Source organism: Protobothrops mucrosquamatus, unplaced genomic scaffold (assembly GCF_001527695.2).
Source record: "Protobothrops mucrosquamatus isolate PMUCROS unplaced genomic scaffold, P.Mucros_1.0 scaffold1401, whole genome shotgun sequence".
Taxonomy (NCBI): Eukaryota; Metazoa; Chordata; class Lepidosauria; order Squamata; family Viperidae; genus Protobothrops; species Protobothrops mucrosquamatus.
In genome coordinates, this window is record NW_015387586.1 from 267361 (window position 1) to 284415 (window position 17055).

At 34.0% G+C, this 17055-nt stretch overlaps 1 protein-coding gene across 1 annotated transcript in view; it reads left to right on the forward strand.

Annotated features, from left to right (window-relative positions):
* The window catches only part of XKR4 (XK related 4), a 70073-nt gene that overhangs the window by 43318 nt on the left and 9700 nt on the right, over positions 1–17055 (forward strand). The window contains exon 2 of the mRNA XM_015821795.1: positions 5824–6023. Coding sequence (XP_015677281.1) covers positions 5824–6023 — 200 coding nt within the window. The remainder of the gene's footprint in view (positions 1–5823; positions 6024–17055) is intronic.

Here is a 17055-nt window from a genome sequence, read left to right on the forward strand (position 1 = left end):
TTTATCCATGAGTATATATGGTAATTTAGTTTGACACTTTGCTGTTTGTTTTCTAGATATTCAAATATTATATTCTTTGTTTCAGAATATATTCAGTACCCAATTTATTTTAAAAACCATCAAACTCCAACATATTTGAAAGAACTGAGCTTTAAAATTGCAAGTTCATAATAGCATCAATTTTGATTAAATTTTATAATGGCAACCTTGATATGTTCATGAAAGTTGGGTATCCAATAAAAATATTTTTATGGATATTCAAGTTAGGAAAAAATGTCATATATCCCTAATAAGAAAACAAACTAATGTTCCCCCACACTTTTGTATATGGTTAAAACTGATAAGCAAACATTTCAGGAAAAAAAACAGTCCCATAAATGTTTGTATAAACAATAACTTCTGTTGAGCTAAAAATATAATGATTTTTTTTCTGGTAGCTAGGCAACAAGAAAAAAGTCACTTACCTGAATTGTGTTTTATGTTATTTCTAAATCCTAACTATAGAGATTTTTATTCTCTGTTCTTTGAAGATGACACAAAGAGTGCCTGTTTATTGTTTAGCTAAATTGCTTAATGTATTATTTGATACAGAAAGCAAATCAGACAATTTCTCCTTTATCTCTTATCAGTCATTAGCTTTTTATCCCTTGCCTTTTTATCAATGTTTGAACATAATATAGCAAATGGCACACTTAGGTAACTTGCATTAGTATCAGAATGTAGAAGGCATGAAATCAGCACTTTTCTTTTATTCCAAGCAATTCAAATATTGCTCCTATCTTATTTATCTTCATAGAATATATATTTTATTCTTATGTGCTGCTTATTTTACACTTAACTAAAAGACAGGTAGATTTGTCTGTCTTTGTTTTACATAATTTGATATGAAAATCGAGCAACTAAAGGAAAATGATAAGATACCTGGAAAAAAAATAACTTCTAATGTTTTCATCTCGTTCCCATACATTTCTTTTCTTTCCCTCATCCAATTTTGAAATATTCTCTTCTTCCCAGCAAATCATTCAGAAGTGGGACATATTTCATCTTACAGAGAAATTTTAAACTTTTTCAGGCAGCAGAATTTGCTAGTTGAAAACAATAACAACAAAATTCTGAAATCTCTGATCAAGACAAATCTCTGGTCATAGAAAATTGGTTCATTGAAAGATCTCTTTTTTTGTCCTTTTTCATGGAATGGCACAAAAACTCAAAGATTCCTCAAGACACAATCTAATGTATCCTGTCAATAGTTATATAAATATTTCAGACATGACTGGTGATAGATATGGTATAGAACAGTGGTTCCCAACCTGTGGGTCGGGACCCCATTTGGGGTCGATCGACCATTTCATGGGGGTCGCCAAGCAAGGCTGTCTGCCATTTTTTTTGTCCGCCATTTTTTTTGTCTGCCATTTTTTCCCCTTTTCCGGTGGGTGCCTTACCTCCCTTGGGCCGGGCCAGCTGGTGGTCGGCCTGCGCTGTCTCTGCCGCTTGCCAGCTATGCTTCAGCCGGCGCAGGGGGCGGAACCACGCATGCGTGGCGCTCCCGGGCAGGGAAAGTCCTCGACTTACGACCGGCTGGGTAGTCCTCGACTTACGACCGGTTTAGTCCTCAACTTACAACCGGTTTAGTCCTCGACTTACGACCGGTTTAGTCCTCGACTTACGACCGGCTGGGGTTGCGGCATTAAAAAGGTTGAGAACCACTGGTATAGAATGATTAAGGGCTGCAGACTTATACTTGCTGATAAGATCACTCAGTGCTGTAAAAGTTACAATATTAATTCTGGAGGATTTTCAACATGCCCCTAGAAATTTCCGTTTGGGACTGTTCTTAAAGAAATAGTAATGATGGTAATTTTATTATCCATTTAGAACTGGAGTGAAAATTACTTCCATAGTTTAGTAGAGTTTGTTTATTGAATTTATTTAGCTACCTATCTGACTTGCACGTAATTCTGAATGGCGTTCTTACTTGAAATCATGAATCATTTTTGAAAAATTCTCCCAAGTTAGATACATAGGATCACAGAGTTGGAAGGCATCATTTAGGTGAGGTTGATCCCTGCTCAATGCAGAAATCCAAATTATAGTACCTCAGATGTAGGGCTACCTAGGCTCTGCTTGAATAAGTCCAATGATCAATTGTAGCCACTGTCAAACTCTTCTTTCTTTTTTTTAACTTTAAATTAGAATCCATCATTTTTATAACATGTGTTCCTAAAAAAAAAAAAAAAAACCTTTGAAAATATTCATTTGGGAATTCAACCTCAACAGCTTGGCTACAAATCAAATCATACCACCCAGAGTCAAATAGGGAGATAGGTAGCATAAAATTTAAATAAATAAATAAATCCAATCAGTTCTAATATATTGCTTCGGAGTGGTCCTTGGTGCTCTCTGAGCTTGGTTGTTTTCTTGCAGATGTTTCATTACCTAAATTGGGAAACATCACCAGTGTTCGTAAGGAATGGGGTTTGGGCTTCCGGTTTTGCACAGTTAAGATTTTGCTGGCAAAAGATTGTTAAATGAAAATAAAAGGAAATTTCCTGTTTTGAAAAATGAAAAATGAACTGGTGCTGACATCTAGTGGTGGATGAAAATACATAACTATGGCTGAACTAAACACAGGAATTGGCAGGCCTAGGAAAAGATAACTTATTATTGTGACCTTCAAAGTTTTAACTAAACAAAGAACAGCCCTAATAAAGAAAAGAAAACATTTTGGGCTATCTCTAAAGTGAGAACTATAAAACTAAAATAAAAAATTGACCTTTCTGAATTATAAATACTTATTGAACTGTGACTTTAAAGCTGTTTGCAGAGAAAGGAAAACTTTGATTTTTGGCTATCATGGAACATCAAAGGTCTGCAGAAAAAACATATCAAGAAAAGACAAATACTTTCCAGGAGGAAATGTATGCTATGTTATAACTAATACAAATAACAATGACTTCAAATCACGAGAAAATCAAAAATAATTTTGAAAATTTAAATGAACATATCCTCAATTTAACTTCACAGCAAACAAACTCTCAGAAAACAACAAAAGAGAGCGATCAAGTAAAGCAGATAACTGAGCATAAACTAGAGGAAAGAGGCTTAAAGATGAAATTTAATTATGGAAGGAACTATGATTTAACCCTAAGTGGAGAAAAACCTGTAGGAAATATTGGACACGGAAAAGACAATTTATACTTCAAGATTGCAAAATAAGCCTAAGGACAAGAAAAAAGGAGAATTACGAGAATTGGAGAGACAAAAAATGATAAGAGAAACTATGAGAGAAAGAAAGAAAAAGATTTTCAAGGAATATGATGAGGCGAAGCATCTCCACAAAAATACCTTACTTGGCTCATCTCTTGTATCTACAACAGTATTTACAAAATTATGGGAAGATCCTTTGGTTCAGAGGAGCACACTGATTAGGAAAGATGCTTGGCAAAAAAAAATGCTAAAGTTAAAATTAAGATGATGGGACTTATCAGATGGAATATTTAAAATTAAGCACTTGTTTGAATATGGCTAAAGAAATAAAATTTTGGATATAAATAAATTTTAGTTTAAGAGGGGTAGGCTTTTTAAGCAATATAGTATTTTTTGTTTATGATATAAAAATATAAAAATGTTGGGATGATTTATATGAGGCAAATGTTTTAGATACTTAAGGATAATGAATTTTGAGAAAATTTTAATTAATAAGAATATCTTAAATAGTTTTAAAAGATTAGCTGTGGATTTATTAGATGAAATACTTAAAGATTAAATATTGGCTTGAATATGTTTAAAAAGAATAGAAAAAAATTTGGACATAAATGTATTTTAGCTTAAGAGGGACATGTTTTTCAAGTAGTATATTATTTCTTTCTTTTTTTCTTCTTTCTCTCTCTCTTTTATTAAGATATGAGAAGCGTAAAAGTGTTGGGATGGCTTGTATGAGGAAAAAGATTTAAATATTTAAATGCAATTAACTCTAAGAAAATCTTAACAGGAAAAAATGTTTTTTGAACATTGAGGGAAAAACAAACTTAAATGAGAACTTTAAAAAGAGGATCTATGACAAGGTGATTAAGATGATTAATTAGAAAAGAAGATTTATATTGATTTGGTTGTTACTTGTAGAAATACTAAAAAAATGTCTATATTCAATTGTTATCTACTAAGAAATGTACCAATTTAAGGTTGATAAAAGAGAATATTATTGGAAGAAGAAAAAATCAAGGAAAACTATAAAAATTAATTATTATTGATTGTTTGTAAATAGAAACCCAGACAACACATTGTTTACCAAATATTGATGATGATTATGTTTAAAAAATTAATAAAATATATTACAAAAAAAGGAATGGGGTTTGCTCTTATTTTATATTCTAGTGGCTTGCTCTGTCAGTGTTGGTGGGAGTAGTCTTGTGATTCTTTGGTTGGGCTGTTTAGGATTAGCTTGTTTGGCAGTTTCTTGATTGGGATATTGTTTGCTTCTTGATTATTGTGTCTAATGTTAATGTTGGTGTTAGTCTCTGCTCATCTGGGTGTTGATTGTTCATGAGGACATATTTGGGTCTCTTTGTTCTCTTTTTGGCTAGTTAATAATTGATTGTCTCTTTTGCACAATATGATGTTTATGTCTATGTTTCTTTAGATGACCAATTTGTCAGACTGCCAGACTTCCAAGAATTTTATAGGGTTTGGGGGCTTACCATGGTCTAGAATGGTCACAATTTCCAGGTTGAAACTATGATTAAATCTGTTTATGCGTTGTGAAATTAAGGATATTTCCATCATGTCTTTTGACTGCTAATTGGTGTTCATGGATGCACTCTGCTAATCTTCTGCCTGTTTGTCCTATCTAATTGCAGTGTAATTCTTACACTATATGTTGTAGATTACTCCTGTTTTTTTCTTCTGCAGCTGCTGTGTCTTTTGGTTTACTTAGGATGTTTTGGGTGCTTTAGTTGGTTTGTGTGGTATGTTGATGCCATGTGCTTGCAATAGTCTGTTAGTGGTTTCTGAAATGTTTTGATGTATGCCAGTGTTATCTTTTCACAGTTTGTGTTGTGCTATATTGGGTTCAGTGGCCAGGCACTTTTTGATGAAGTTGCATGGATATCCATTGTGTTGTTCAGGGTTGCTGTACTGTGTTTGTGCTTGTCTAAATAGTGTTCTTATATAGCTTCTCTTGTGGGATGTTGGATTGTTACTTTGCTGGTGCAGTTCTTGGTTGGTATGGGTGCTTTTTGATAGACTTGTGTTTCTACCTTGCTATTGTAGCTTATGCTGATAAGGATCTTTGGGAAAGTTAGTGTGTTGTTGTTTTCTACTTCCCTTGCTGCTTCTTGATAGCACTACAATGACTAACACTGTTTAATCGCACATTTCTTTAATCAATAGATTTGTTTGATTTTTTTCCTACTTCAGTCCATGCTCAGTGCTTCCTTCTGGGTATCCACAAAGATTGGTTGGGAACAAAAAAGTCAAGGCCACAACCATGCAATGCAAGCCAGGTCCTTTTTTCACATGGATCATGCCGTGTGAAAAAAGAGGCAGAGCTACCATCTCAACTTTTTGAACCCCTTCCAGCAGTCAACCCTGGTTCCTTTTTGGAACTTCTTGATTTATGTAGTCAGAGTATTTGCTTAAGCCTAACTATCCATTTGCTGAACAGTAAATATCCATAGTTATAGATATAGTTAATGTTTATTAAAATTCTGTTTAATAAATATATTTTAATCAGTTCTATTTATCCTGTCTATAGAAAAGTAGATATTGAATTTAATATTTACACTATATTACAATTTCAGCTGTATTCTTAAACTTTCTTTTTAGATATTTCCATACTATATATTTGGGCATTCGGAGTAGACAGAGTGGAGAGAATGACAGATGGCGTTTTTATTGGAAAATGGTCTATGAGTATGCAGATGTGAGTATGCTGCATTTGCTTGCTACATTTCTGGAAAGTGCCCCACAATTGGTCCTCCAACTCTGCATTGTTGTACAGACGCGCACCCTTCAGGCCCTTCAAGGTAAGGATTTCCCTGTTACTTTTTTCTAGATTATATATATAATATAATATATATAATAAGCCAAAAGCAGTAACACAGAAATCTTATAATTCGGCTGATCAACTGATTTTATTCAATTTGATAAGAGCATGGATTTATAATACATTTTGGGAAAAATCAGTTTTTTGTTAAGTGTTATTATTTTTCCCTTCCAAGTTACTCTTTGAATGATAATTTTTCTTTAGAAAAGCAAGCCAACTGTATACAGAGACTCCATTTGCATTTTTATGTACATAATATACAGGAACATTCTAATACATGTGCATAAGTTGAAAGAAGACATTCCACCCACCTCCCATTTGCATAGAATAGTATTTGAAATCAGACTTGACATTTCAAATGTTCTGATTTTAAGAGCTATATCTTGAGAGGGTGGCTTTTGATTAGAATAAGTAGACAGTTTTACATGTGTGCATGTCTACTTGTGTATAAGTTTGCATTCTAATCCTAAATCTTGCCTTTAATGATAAATCTGGTAATGTCAATGATTTTTCTCTATATATAATACTTTGTATGTGCATCAGAAAGCATAAATAAATGGAGTATGTTTCTTAAATCATAGATTCTGCTGTTGGATTAATTAAGAAATGTAAATTCATTCTAGTATTTTAGAATGCTTCTGCAGACATCATTACAATGAAAAAATATGTTTTTGTAGTCATGATAGTTCTATCAAAATTCAGTTCCTTTGGTTTAATGCTGTATATTAGTTTGTACCTTGTTATCTTTAAAATCTGTGTTGTCTTTTTACACATGGATATAGTTAAATATATGCCAGTGCTGAAAAATATACCTTTGTAAAATAAAAGACTGATGTGTGAGATAATATACTGTTTTTAAGACCAAGTTATTTTTAAATATGGATCTCTCCTTTTGTTTTTATGGCACACTATTGTTGGAAGACTTTTATTTTTTCTAACTAACAGAATTTATGCAATGGGGCTCAGGATACTATCTGTCTATTTATTACCAGAATGGTCTGAAAACAAGATGGAGAAGAAAATAAAAGAAAGTTTGAGTTTGAAAAATGGCTAGATCAGCTCAAGGTCTGCAGAAAAGAAATAACCAGAAAAAAAAATCCCCAGTGCATCTTTATGGAGGAATAGTTGGATAGTTGTCCAGAATGTTGCTGACTGTTCCATTCCAAGCCCCTGCGTTCCCAACCACATGACCATGACCAGGAGCACAGCATACACAGCCTACTTGCACTTCCCTGTGCATGCATACACCCAAACACATTCAAATGCTCCAAGAGGGGAAAGCAAAAGCATACCTCAAGATGTTATATCCATGCAGCAGCTGCAGTGATGGGATTCAAATATGTGAACAACCAGTTCTCTGTGTGGATCCCACTTCCGGAAGTCCATTCTGGGCCTGGGCAACAAAAAATTAACTACCGGTTCTGCCAAAGTGGTGCGAACCAGTTGAATCCCACCACTGAGCAACTGGTTAGACTGTCATAAACACATCGACAACAGACATGCAAAACCCTGATTAGTTTATAGTGAAAAAGTATATGCAAATCAAGATGCAACATATTTAGTTACAAACAAGAAAATTCAGACCCTTCTATCATAGGAATCCAATGTGAACTGTAATGATCAAAGAGTAATGAAATGTACATTAAAATATCACTACACAAATCCTGGCCTTTCCTATTTCTGTCCTATTTGTATATTTGTATACAAATATTTGAATCTCATGGTTTAAGTCTGATGCCACAACACAAATTTCATTTGTCACCTCTTCAGGCATCCATGATTCTCATAGTTGATAAAGGGATTGAAAAGAATTCCAAAAAACTAGCTGATGTTTTCTGTATGTTGTCTTGTGTTCAATCTGGACAAGTCCCTGCAGTTTTCCTAACAAGGTTTCTTCATAAAAGGTTTGTCATTGCCTCCCTTCTAGGGCTCAGAGGGAGTGACTTGCTCAAGGTCAACCAGTTGGCTTTAGGCTTAAGATGGGAATAGAACGCCAGGTCTCTTGGTTTCTATACTGATACCTTAACCACTACATCAAACTGGCTCTATTTAAACACTTATTCTATTTTGGGGGGAAGAAACTGTTAAACTCCAAGTTATACTTTCTTTCCTCATCAACCCAATCCAGACATGATAGTAGTCCACTATTTTGATAGTCTCTTGCTCCCCTTAGATGTAGATAAATCTTTCTTCCTAAACACAATTCAAAAAGTTGCTTTGGGTTGCATACTATGTTTCTACCATATCAAATCAATTTTAAGGGATGAAAGAGCTTACATTTCCTCAGAACAATAGATTAGATTAACAAGCAGTGGAACTTCTCTTGTTAGAAGATCAAACTGTCTAAATCCGTTGTGGATAATTCACAACTGTATAGCATTTAACTTAGCATAGTAACTATTATTAACAGATTACTTAGAATTTTAGAAACATACTCAAGGGTTTCTCTAGCATTGCTAGCATTGTTTAATACTTTAGGCATTGAAGTAAAACTGGGGAAACTCACTTTCGAATCCATGTTAAGCCACAGAAACTCATTGAGCAATAGTCAATCATTATCTCTCAAATACACCTTTATGTTCCTTTATGAGAGGAAAAATTATGGAATAAATGCAACCCTGAATCCCCCCAAAACAAATAGGATATAAAGGTAACAAATTGAGTTGATAAAGATGACTAATATTATCCTGACATATTAGTGTATAAATAAGAGGCGAAAAGAATATACTATACAGTTACATTTCTAGGGAAGTTAAGCACCAGACATTTTTAAACTAACTTTTTGAACTGACAAGTGTTGTGATTTTGTTTTATCTTTTAGAAAGGGAAATCTCTTACTCAAGAATTGAACATAATGGCAATTCACTGTAGATCTTCAGATAATGTAATGTTTAAGAGGCTGAAACACTATAGAACTGTATAAATGAAGCTTAATTTTTTCACAGCTGTGCCCTGTTGCAGCAGATTTATTTTTAAATACCAAAGCAATGCCTTTTCATTTTCTTCTTTGCTAAATGCAGCTTCAGAAGAAAAAGCCAATTGCTATGCCAATTGTTCAATGATCAATGCACATCCTTTTCAATGTTTTCAGAGGATTGTGGCATTACAATTATTATTCAGCAACTTGTTTTCTTCTGTTGAGAAGACTAGTCATCAAAAAGATATTCTGTGTCAGAGCCCCAGAACCTAATTTACCTTACATAAATACATTTATGAAACAATGAATAGGAATTAGATCCTTTACAATGAAGAGGACACTATCGTGTTAGATTTTACTAGGCAGAATAATGCATACAATTCAACATTCAAGCAGTTCTTTTTCCATTCAGATGTACTATCTGAAGATGCCATTGAAGAGCCATTTCCTCACGCACAGTGCAATTGTCCACAATATTTCCATTCTGCTGTAGAAGTAGGACTATAAACATGGAGACTGGCTATTCACTGAGTCAGCAGTGCAATTTAGAAAAACCAAATTATCCCACAAATATTGAATTGTACCCAGGAGATGTCAAATAAATCATGCTTCTGAATATTGTATATTTGATTTATCTGATTCAATCTTTAATTTTTTAAAAATAATTTCTAAAATCAAAACAGTGTAAATAGGGATGGGATAAGCTAAATCACCTTTTTTATACAGTAAATTTATTTCTTGAACCATAGTGCCTGAGTGGTTGTCTGTGGTTGTCTGGTGAGATCTAGAAGAGATGGTTTTCTTGAATTACTACCATCTACAAAGGATTGACTGACAACAAGAACAAAGGATTGAGTAGATAAGGTTGACCCTTCCCTATGAACTGAACCCCTTTTTTGCAGCAGCTTGCCTTGACTATCCAAATCTCGCCCATATTATTGCACTTCTGAAGGACTGTAAATACATGGTTCTTTAGAAGAATATTTGGGCATATATTATGTTTTTGTTGTTGAGGTTCATTGCCTTTTTAATTTAATGTACTACAGTATTTAATTTGTGAATATAATTTGCTCACAGCCTTGGAAATTGAGTGACATAGATTTATATTTACTATAGTAAATAACATCTATGTATAATACTGAATATCGTTCTCATTAAATAATGAGGGTTTTTTTCTATCTGTGATTTGAGTTACCACAAGTGCAATCCATTGACTTTATTCAGTGTAGGAAATTCACTACCACTAAATCCCCAGGAGTCTCTCATTCAGTCACTGCTTAAAAACATCCAACATTTATTTATTTAACACATTAATATAATGACCCAATTCACACACATTGACTCTATTATCTCCTACCATAGTGCTTTCATTGTTGAACAGCTCTTACTGTGAGGAAATGTTTCCTACTATTCAGCCAAAATCTCCTTCCTTCTGGAAGAATTCTGAGCAATTTTGCTTCATTTTTTCCATAATAGCCATTCAAATATTAGAAGACTGCTAGCGTATCTCTCCACTGTCTTTCATGCTGCAAGCTGAAAATATTCAATGCCTCCAACTATCTCTCAAAAGTTTCTTTTCCATAGGACTTTTCTCTTGGTTACTTTCCTTTTTGACATACTCCAATTTGTAAATATCCATCCTAAAATGTGACATCAGAACTTAGGCAATATTCTAGGTGTCACCTGCTCAACTCATAACACAAAGGAATAATGAATCTTGATCTTGACATTGTAATTTGATTGATTTGGTCTTAATTGCCCTTGGCTTTTTTGCATCTGCATTGTACTGTTGGCTGATGTTCATCTTGTGATCAAGAGTCTCAGATAATTTTTGCACTAATCTGCGTTCATGTCTTCTATTTCTACTATCCACATATTGGACATTGTATTTGTCCCTTTTGAAACTTATCTTGGTTTTTTTTACCATTTTTCTGGCTTATGTTGATATTTTCCTCTAAAGTTTTTGATAGAATCACTACCTTTTGTGTCATCTGAAAATTTGTTAATCATATTATTTAATTCCTCACTGAACAGCATAGAGTGTAACAGAATTTCATACTACACCACAGTGCACCATATAAGATTTCATATATCTTGATGTTGAGTGATATACACTTACTGGGAATGGCATAGAGATTTGTATCCACCTATTGGCAGCATAGGGCAGTCCATAATTTGTCATCTTCTCTAATAGAATCTCATGGAATAATTTGTTGAATGCTTTGCTGAACTTGAGGTATACCATATTCATCATTTCCCCATAGCAAGGTCAATTGGTCATTCCATGAAAAAGATCAGATTGGTTTAACATGATTTATTCTTCATAAGCCCATACTGGCTTCTGCCACTCTTTTATAAACACACCCATACTGATTATTTACTAGTCTGCTTCAGAGGTTTGCATGGTGTTGGAATCAAGCTCATCATCCATAATAACTTGGTCTTCTTTTTCCCCTTATTGACTATAGAAATAACATTTATTTTTCTCCCAGTTTCTGGTATTATGCTGGTCCTGGAGTCCTAATACATGATAGGCAGATGATATACGATACCTGAATCCATAACTTTAGATTGCCACTTCCTTCCTTTTTCAATATATTAAACTTAGGCTTATCCAAATACAAGTCTCCTGTGATAGAGAAGACCAAAAGCAAAGTAGGAATTAACAATCTCTGTCCTCTTCCAAAAAAATGTTATTATCCTAAAATCCACTCCTATCACTTGGCTCTTACCTTCCTTCCTTCCGTTATCCCTTCTTTTTCTTTTGATCTAGCTAAAGAAGCTATTTTTATTGCTGTTGGTCATCCTTGCAAGACTAGGTGAGTAAATCCCTTTGTCTCTTTTGCATATGGAACACTCAACAATGCAATGAAGAATCTGGATACATTGTTTTTTCAACCAATGTCTAAGTAGTTAATCTATTCTATTACTACTTTTGTCTCTTTCCCAAATACCTTGTAATGCCCAAGAAGGCATTATCCAGATCTTAGGATAAGCTTATCAATTTATAGAACAGATTCACATTAATATTTTGATGTTTCCCCTTCCCTGTATTTATATCCAAATATTCTTGACTGAATCTTCATAATCAGATTTTTGGATCTCCATACCAGTGTATCCTTTGTTTACATATAATTCCTTTTATGTTTTCATTTGAATAAATTACCGGTATGTCTTTCAATTTCAATATTCCACTCATTAGTGGTAATATATTGGTAATACTAATATAGTACCAATATATTAGTAATTTTTGCTAAATCACATTTGACATCCTGCATTAAGTCTTATTCTTTCTCCTGGTTTTCTCCATAGTCCATGCATTTGAATTTTTGGATCACATAATATGATCTACCTTTCCTGTATTTATGTGTCCATGGTTAGATGTCTCTACATTCTGTACACCCCTTCTCACCCATTCTTGATATTTGGTGCCACACCATTTTCTAGATTCTTTTCTTCCTTCCACACAAGGTTCACTTGAAGGACCTCACAAACATATTTTTCCAGTTGTCATGAGAAGCACCCTATCTCTTGCCAGCAGTCCCTGATCTTGGATCTTGGTCTAGAGTTGATAGGTGTCTTTTTATCATTTTTTCTTGTTTGCCTATTTTGACTTGTATCCCTATTCTGTCTTCTACTGTTGATAGGTTGAATTATTTTGTTTTCCTTTTGTCTAAAGAGATGCAAAGAATGTATTAAGCAGTTCCACTTTCTCCCTGCTATCCATCAACTCCTTGCCATCCCATTAGTGGACTGATCATTTCCCTGACCTTTTCCCTTACTTTTTACATGTTGAAAGAAACTTTCTAAAATTATTTTTGGCATTTGTTGCATCCAAACTGCTTTATCGGCACCATCAGTGTAGTCTGTTGTTGCCATTATTTTATTATTTTTCTTCTTTCTTCCTGGAGCTTTCAACAGGAAGGAAAGAAATGTACTCACGCTAAATGTAATACATGTACTCTCAGTGTTTTTACCCCTGCCCAATTCCTTATAGTCCCTTGCAGTATCTTCCAGACTATGTCTGCTTGGATCATTTATTTCCACATGGATGAACAGAAAGTGATATTTGTCAATAGGTTTTCTTTGGAATCTCTCTCCATCATATTACAAAATGTGTTCCCCAGAAATGCTTCTCTTGAAAGGCTGTCTGGATGATGGATTGCTACTTGGGGTCTCTGATCAGCATCGCCCATCACTGCTTCTTCTATGTAAAGGCAGGAATCCTTTCCTTTCCAGAAGAATTCTTTGAAGTAGAATCATCTTCCTTGGTCACTGTGGTCTGTACCAGCTGCTTTTTTTTATCTCCAAACTATTGTCTTTAAAATGCTGCTTTATTCTTTGAGATCCTGAGAAGGCTGTTCCAAAATATTTGTAAGTTAAATTTGTAAAGGTGATAAGTTAGAACTGGTTTTCTCATTTAATAACTGGTTTTAGAGGTAGTTTGGCTTAACATATACATACATTTCTGAATGCCATGTCTCTCTCTATTAATGAGATCCATCTTCAAAGACATTATGTCTTCTGGGACAGTATATATTGCCAACAAGAGAACATATATTCAATGAAGTGCAAGTACAGAGGAACCATCTAGTTCCTCTTTGGATTAATTTTCAAGTAAGATAGATCTGATAAAAAGGGGTTCCAGTCATATACTAAGGGACTAGGTGCAGCTTTATTTCAGATTCAAAGACCAATACATTAAGAAATTGAAGATTCCTTCTGTGCAGTACAAAAGCATAAAAACTACTTAGCTGTGAGCAGATATTGAGTCCTAACGTGATTAAATTTTGTGTAACTGATATCTGTAATTTTTACTGACCAAGGAATGTAGATGAAAAACAGATATAATAAACTACCTATCTCTTCGCTTTCAAATAGCAGAGCTATCCAGACTCTGATCTACAATATATATGACTTTAACCACTTTCTCCCTTGAATTGGAAGCTTACTGGAAGCCATAAAAGCCTCCTTAATTTACATGAGCAAATTTTGCCAACTGTTGGCTACTGCATGCTGGATCAAATGAAGCTTCCAAGTGGTTTTCAAGAGCAACCCTATATAGAGCAAGCTGCAATAGTTGAGACACAAGATAATAATAATAATAATAATAATAATAATAATAATAATAATAATAATAATAATAATAATAATAATAATAATAATAATAATAATAGTAATACGTAGGACTGATAACGCTTAAGATAAACCTCTTTAAGTTGCATTCATATTCAGACTTCAAAACTTTTAGTTATCAATGTTTTGTCTAAACAGTGCTTAATTTCTTACTTTAAAAAAACCTGTACTTTTTTCTGTTTCTGTAAGAAACAATTTTGTTTTCCATTTACATTCTACCGTATTTTTCTTTTTAAAAGTGATCTGTCTCTGTAACAAAGATCCAACAGAATAAAGGGAAAAGCTTGGTCCTTTCTTTGAAAATGCGGTTTTAATTTTATTTTCACTAGGATTTTGCACCATAATAAAGGCTATCAAAGAAAATGTCAATAAAGATTATGAGCCATGTGTAGCCATATTCTTTACATCTCTGGGCACCTGCTGTAGATGATGTCTTTAAAAGAGTGGCATTGCTTCAGATTACTATTATGTAAGTGAATGGAGAAAAATCTTTATTGACTCTTCATTCATTGGCTCCAGATGGGAGTTCAGAGGACATATAATGGAAAGAACTGAACTGATATCAAAACATTTGTTAGCTTAAAATCAAAGAAATGACAGCCAGAACTTTACAATGCAAAGCTGATTGCAGACAACAAGCTCTGCTAAATGCTGCCAAGAGTATGGGTTCGTCAGCATTTTAATTCCTAGTTAGTGTTCAATCACATTTAACATCTGTTTGTTTGGGAGGTTTAGAAAATGTCTTCTTAATAGAGATGAAGGAAACAGAGGGTCTGAAGCTTAGGCTTCTATATTTTAATCTCATACATTGAGAGGAAAAGGAAGGAGGAAATTAAAGCTATTGTTTCTGCATCATCATTTTTTCCCAACCACCAGGCTGTATATTATTCATACTAAAATCATGTCATCCAAAGAGGGAAGCTAAAATAGCTAAGCAAATCCCACGAAGAAATTTGATATTATATTTATGATACATAATAAATCAGTAAGAAATAATGTCTACAGAAATGACAAATATGTTATTCAAGAGCAAAACTGACATATTTTCCTCTTTGTGCATGTAAAAAAAAAGAGGGAGGTATTCCATTACACAAAAATGAACAAAAGCAATTTCAACATGTATAATAAATATGTTTGCCTCATACAACAGGATAGCTAAAAAAAAAAGTATATCTAACTTTTCTTCTTGTAAATCACAATAAACAACTGTAAGCCTGTTTGGATCATATTGAAATTTAGTTGATGAGTATTTTGGAGCTTTATATATAGTATAATAAAATCCTAAATATTTCAATATTCATTTTCAGGCTTCTCCAATTCATCCACTGAAATATCTCCCCTTTTGGAGAACATAAGGAACAGAGGGAAATAAAAAGTCAATAAATGCAGAAATAAAATTAAACTATGTATTTATTTATGTTTCCTATTTCTTAACTGCCCATTTCCCTCAGAAAGGGACTTTGGTTGGTGTACAACATAATCAATAAAATTAACATTAAATTAATATTAATTTAAAATTTAAAAGTTTTAAAATGATAAAAAAACATTATAAAATTTCAAAAGGTGAAAAATTCCAAGATGGGGATTAGCGGTTGTTAATATAGGTGTGGGTTCTAATAGCGCCGGCTAGCCCCATGGTTGTGGGGGCCTGTGTGTTCCCCACCCAAGGCCCCAGAGCCAAGTTTTGATCCCTTTGCAGAAGACCAAGAGATTTGGGGCTTTCCTCACCTCTAAGGATAGGATGTTCTACAATGCAGAGTAGCGGCAGAGAAGGCCTTCTTCCTAGATCCTGCCAGTTAATATTCTTTGACCGACAGAGTCTGCAGCATATTTTCCCTGCCAGAACAAGTGGGATGGGCTGATGTGATGGGGTGAAGCTGGTTCCGTAAGTAGCCTGGCCCTACACCATGTAGGGCTTTTATAGGTGATGACCAATATATTGAATTTCACCCAGAACCAAACTGGCACCCAGTGCAGTTTGCAGAGCGAAGGTGTTATGTGTGCCTTTCTTTGGACACCCAATATGGTTTATGCAGCCGTTTTCTGCACCAGCTGAACCTGGTTGGGTTGGCTTTCAAATATATATATTTAAAATCTGTGGTTAAAAAAAATAAGTAGAGCAATGCTGCCATCTGAAGTAATGCTATTTCAGATGGCAGCATTAATAATTAATTTTGTAGTCGATATATGAATCAACTTATACAGTTATAGATTCTAAGTATTTTGAGCATTTATATAAAGTAGGAATTGCTACAAAATTTGAGAAGAAATGGTTCCTAGTCATGCATGTATAGACTAGGTATACATAATGTCGATAAATGTCAGATATTTCTGACCATACTGAATATATTAAACTTGCAGGCCTAACCTGTGTGTGTGTGTGTTTGTGTGTGCAGTGTGTGTGTGTGTGTGTGTTTGGGGGGAGAGAAGTACTATTCATATACTCTTTCAACATACACTGTTGTAATTTGTTCTCAATCTTGTATTATATTTCTAGCTGTTTTTCATGGTGCATGAGGGGATGGGCACCAATTTGTGAAAAGACATCTGCCAGTTTTATGCACTTGATCTTTGCTTAGCTAATTTCATTATTCATCATAAAATCTCAGAGATCCTCACCTAGTCATTGCACATGAGAATATATTTGTAATCTGAAAAAATGTTCCAAGCATGCCAGGAGATCAGATTGCTTTTAATGTTTCAGCTAAATGAGTTAAATGGCATGTTATGAGATATAGATTCTAGGAAGGAAATTTAAGGAATATAGCTGGTGAGATAGTGTCAAATTTAGAAGACACTCCCCTACTGTAGCTTCATCCAAATGGAGAGCTTTCCAGGCTTCTGATTTCTGCTCTGAGTTCCTGTTTTGCCTTTATATGATTCATAGTTTGTTACAGAGAACTGAGGGCAATTCCAAGTTCTGTATGAAATCTTTATCAGCCTCAAATGTCACCATTAA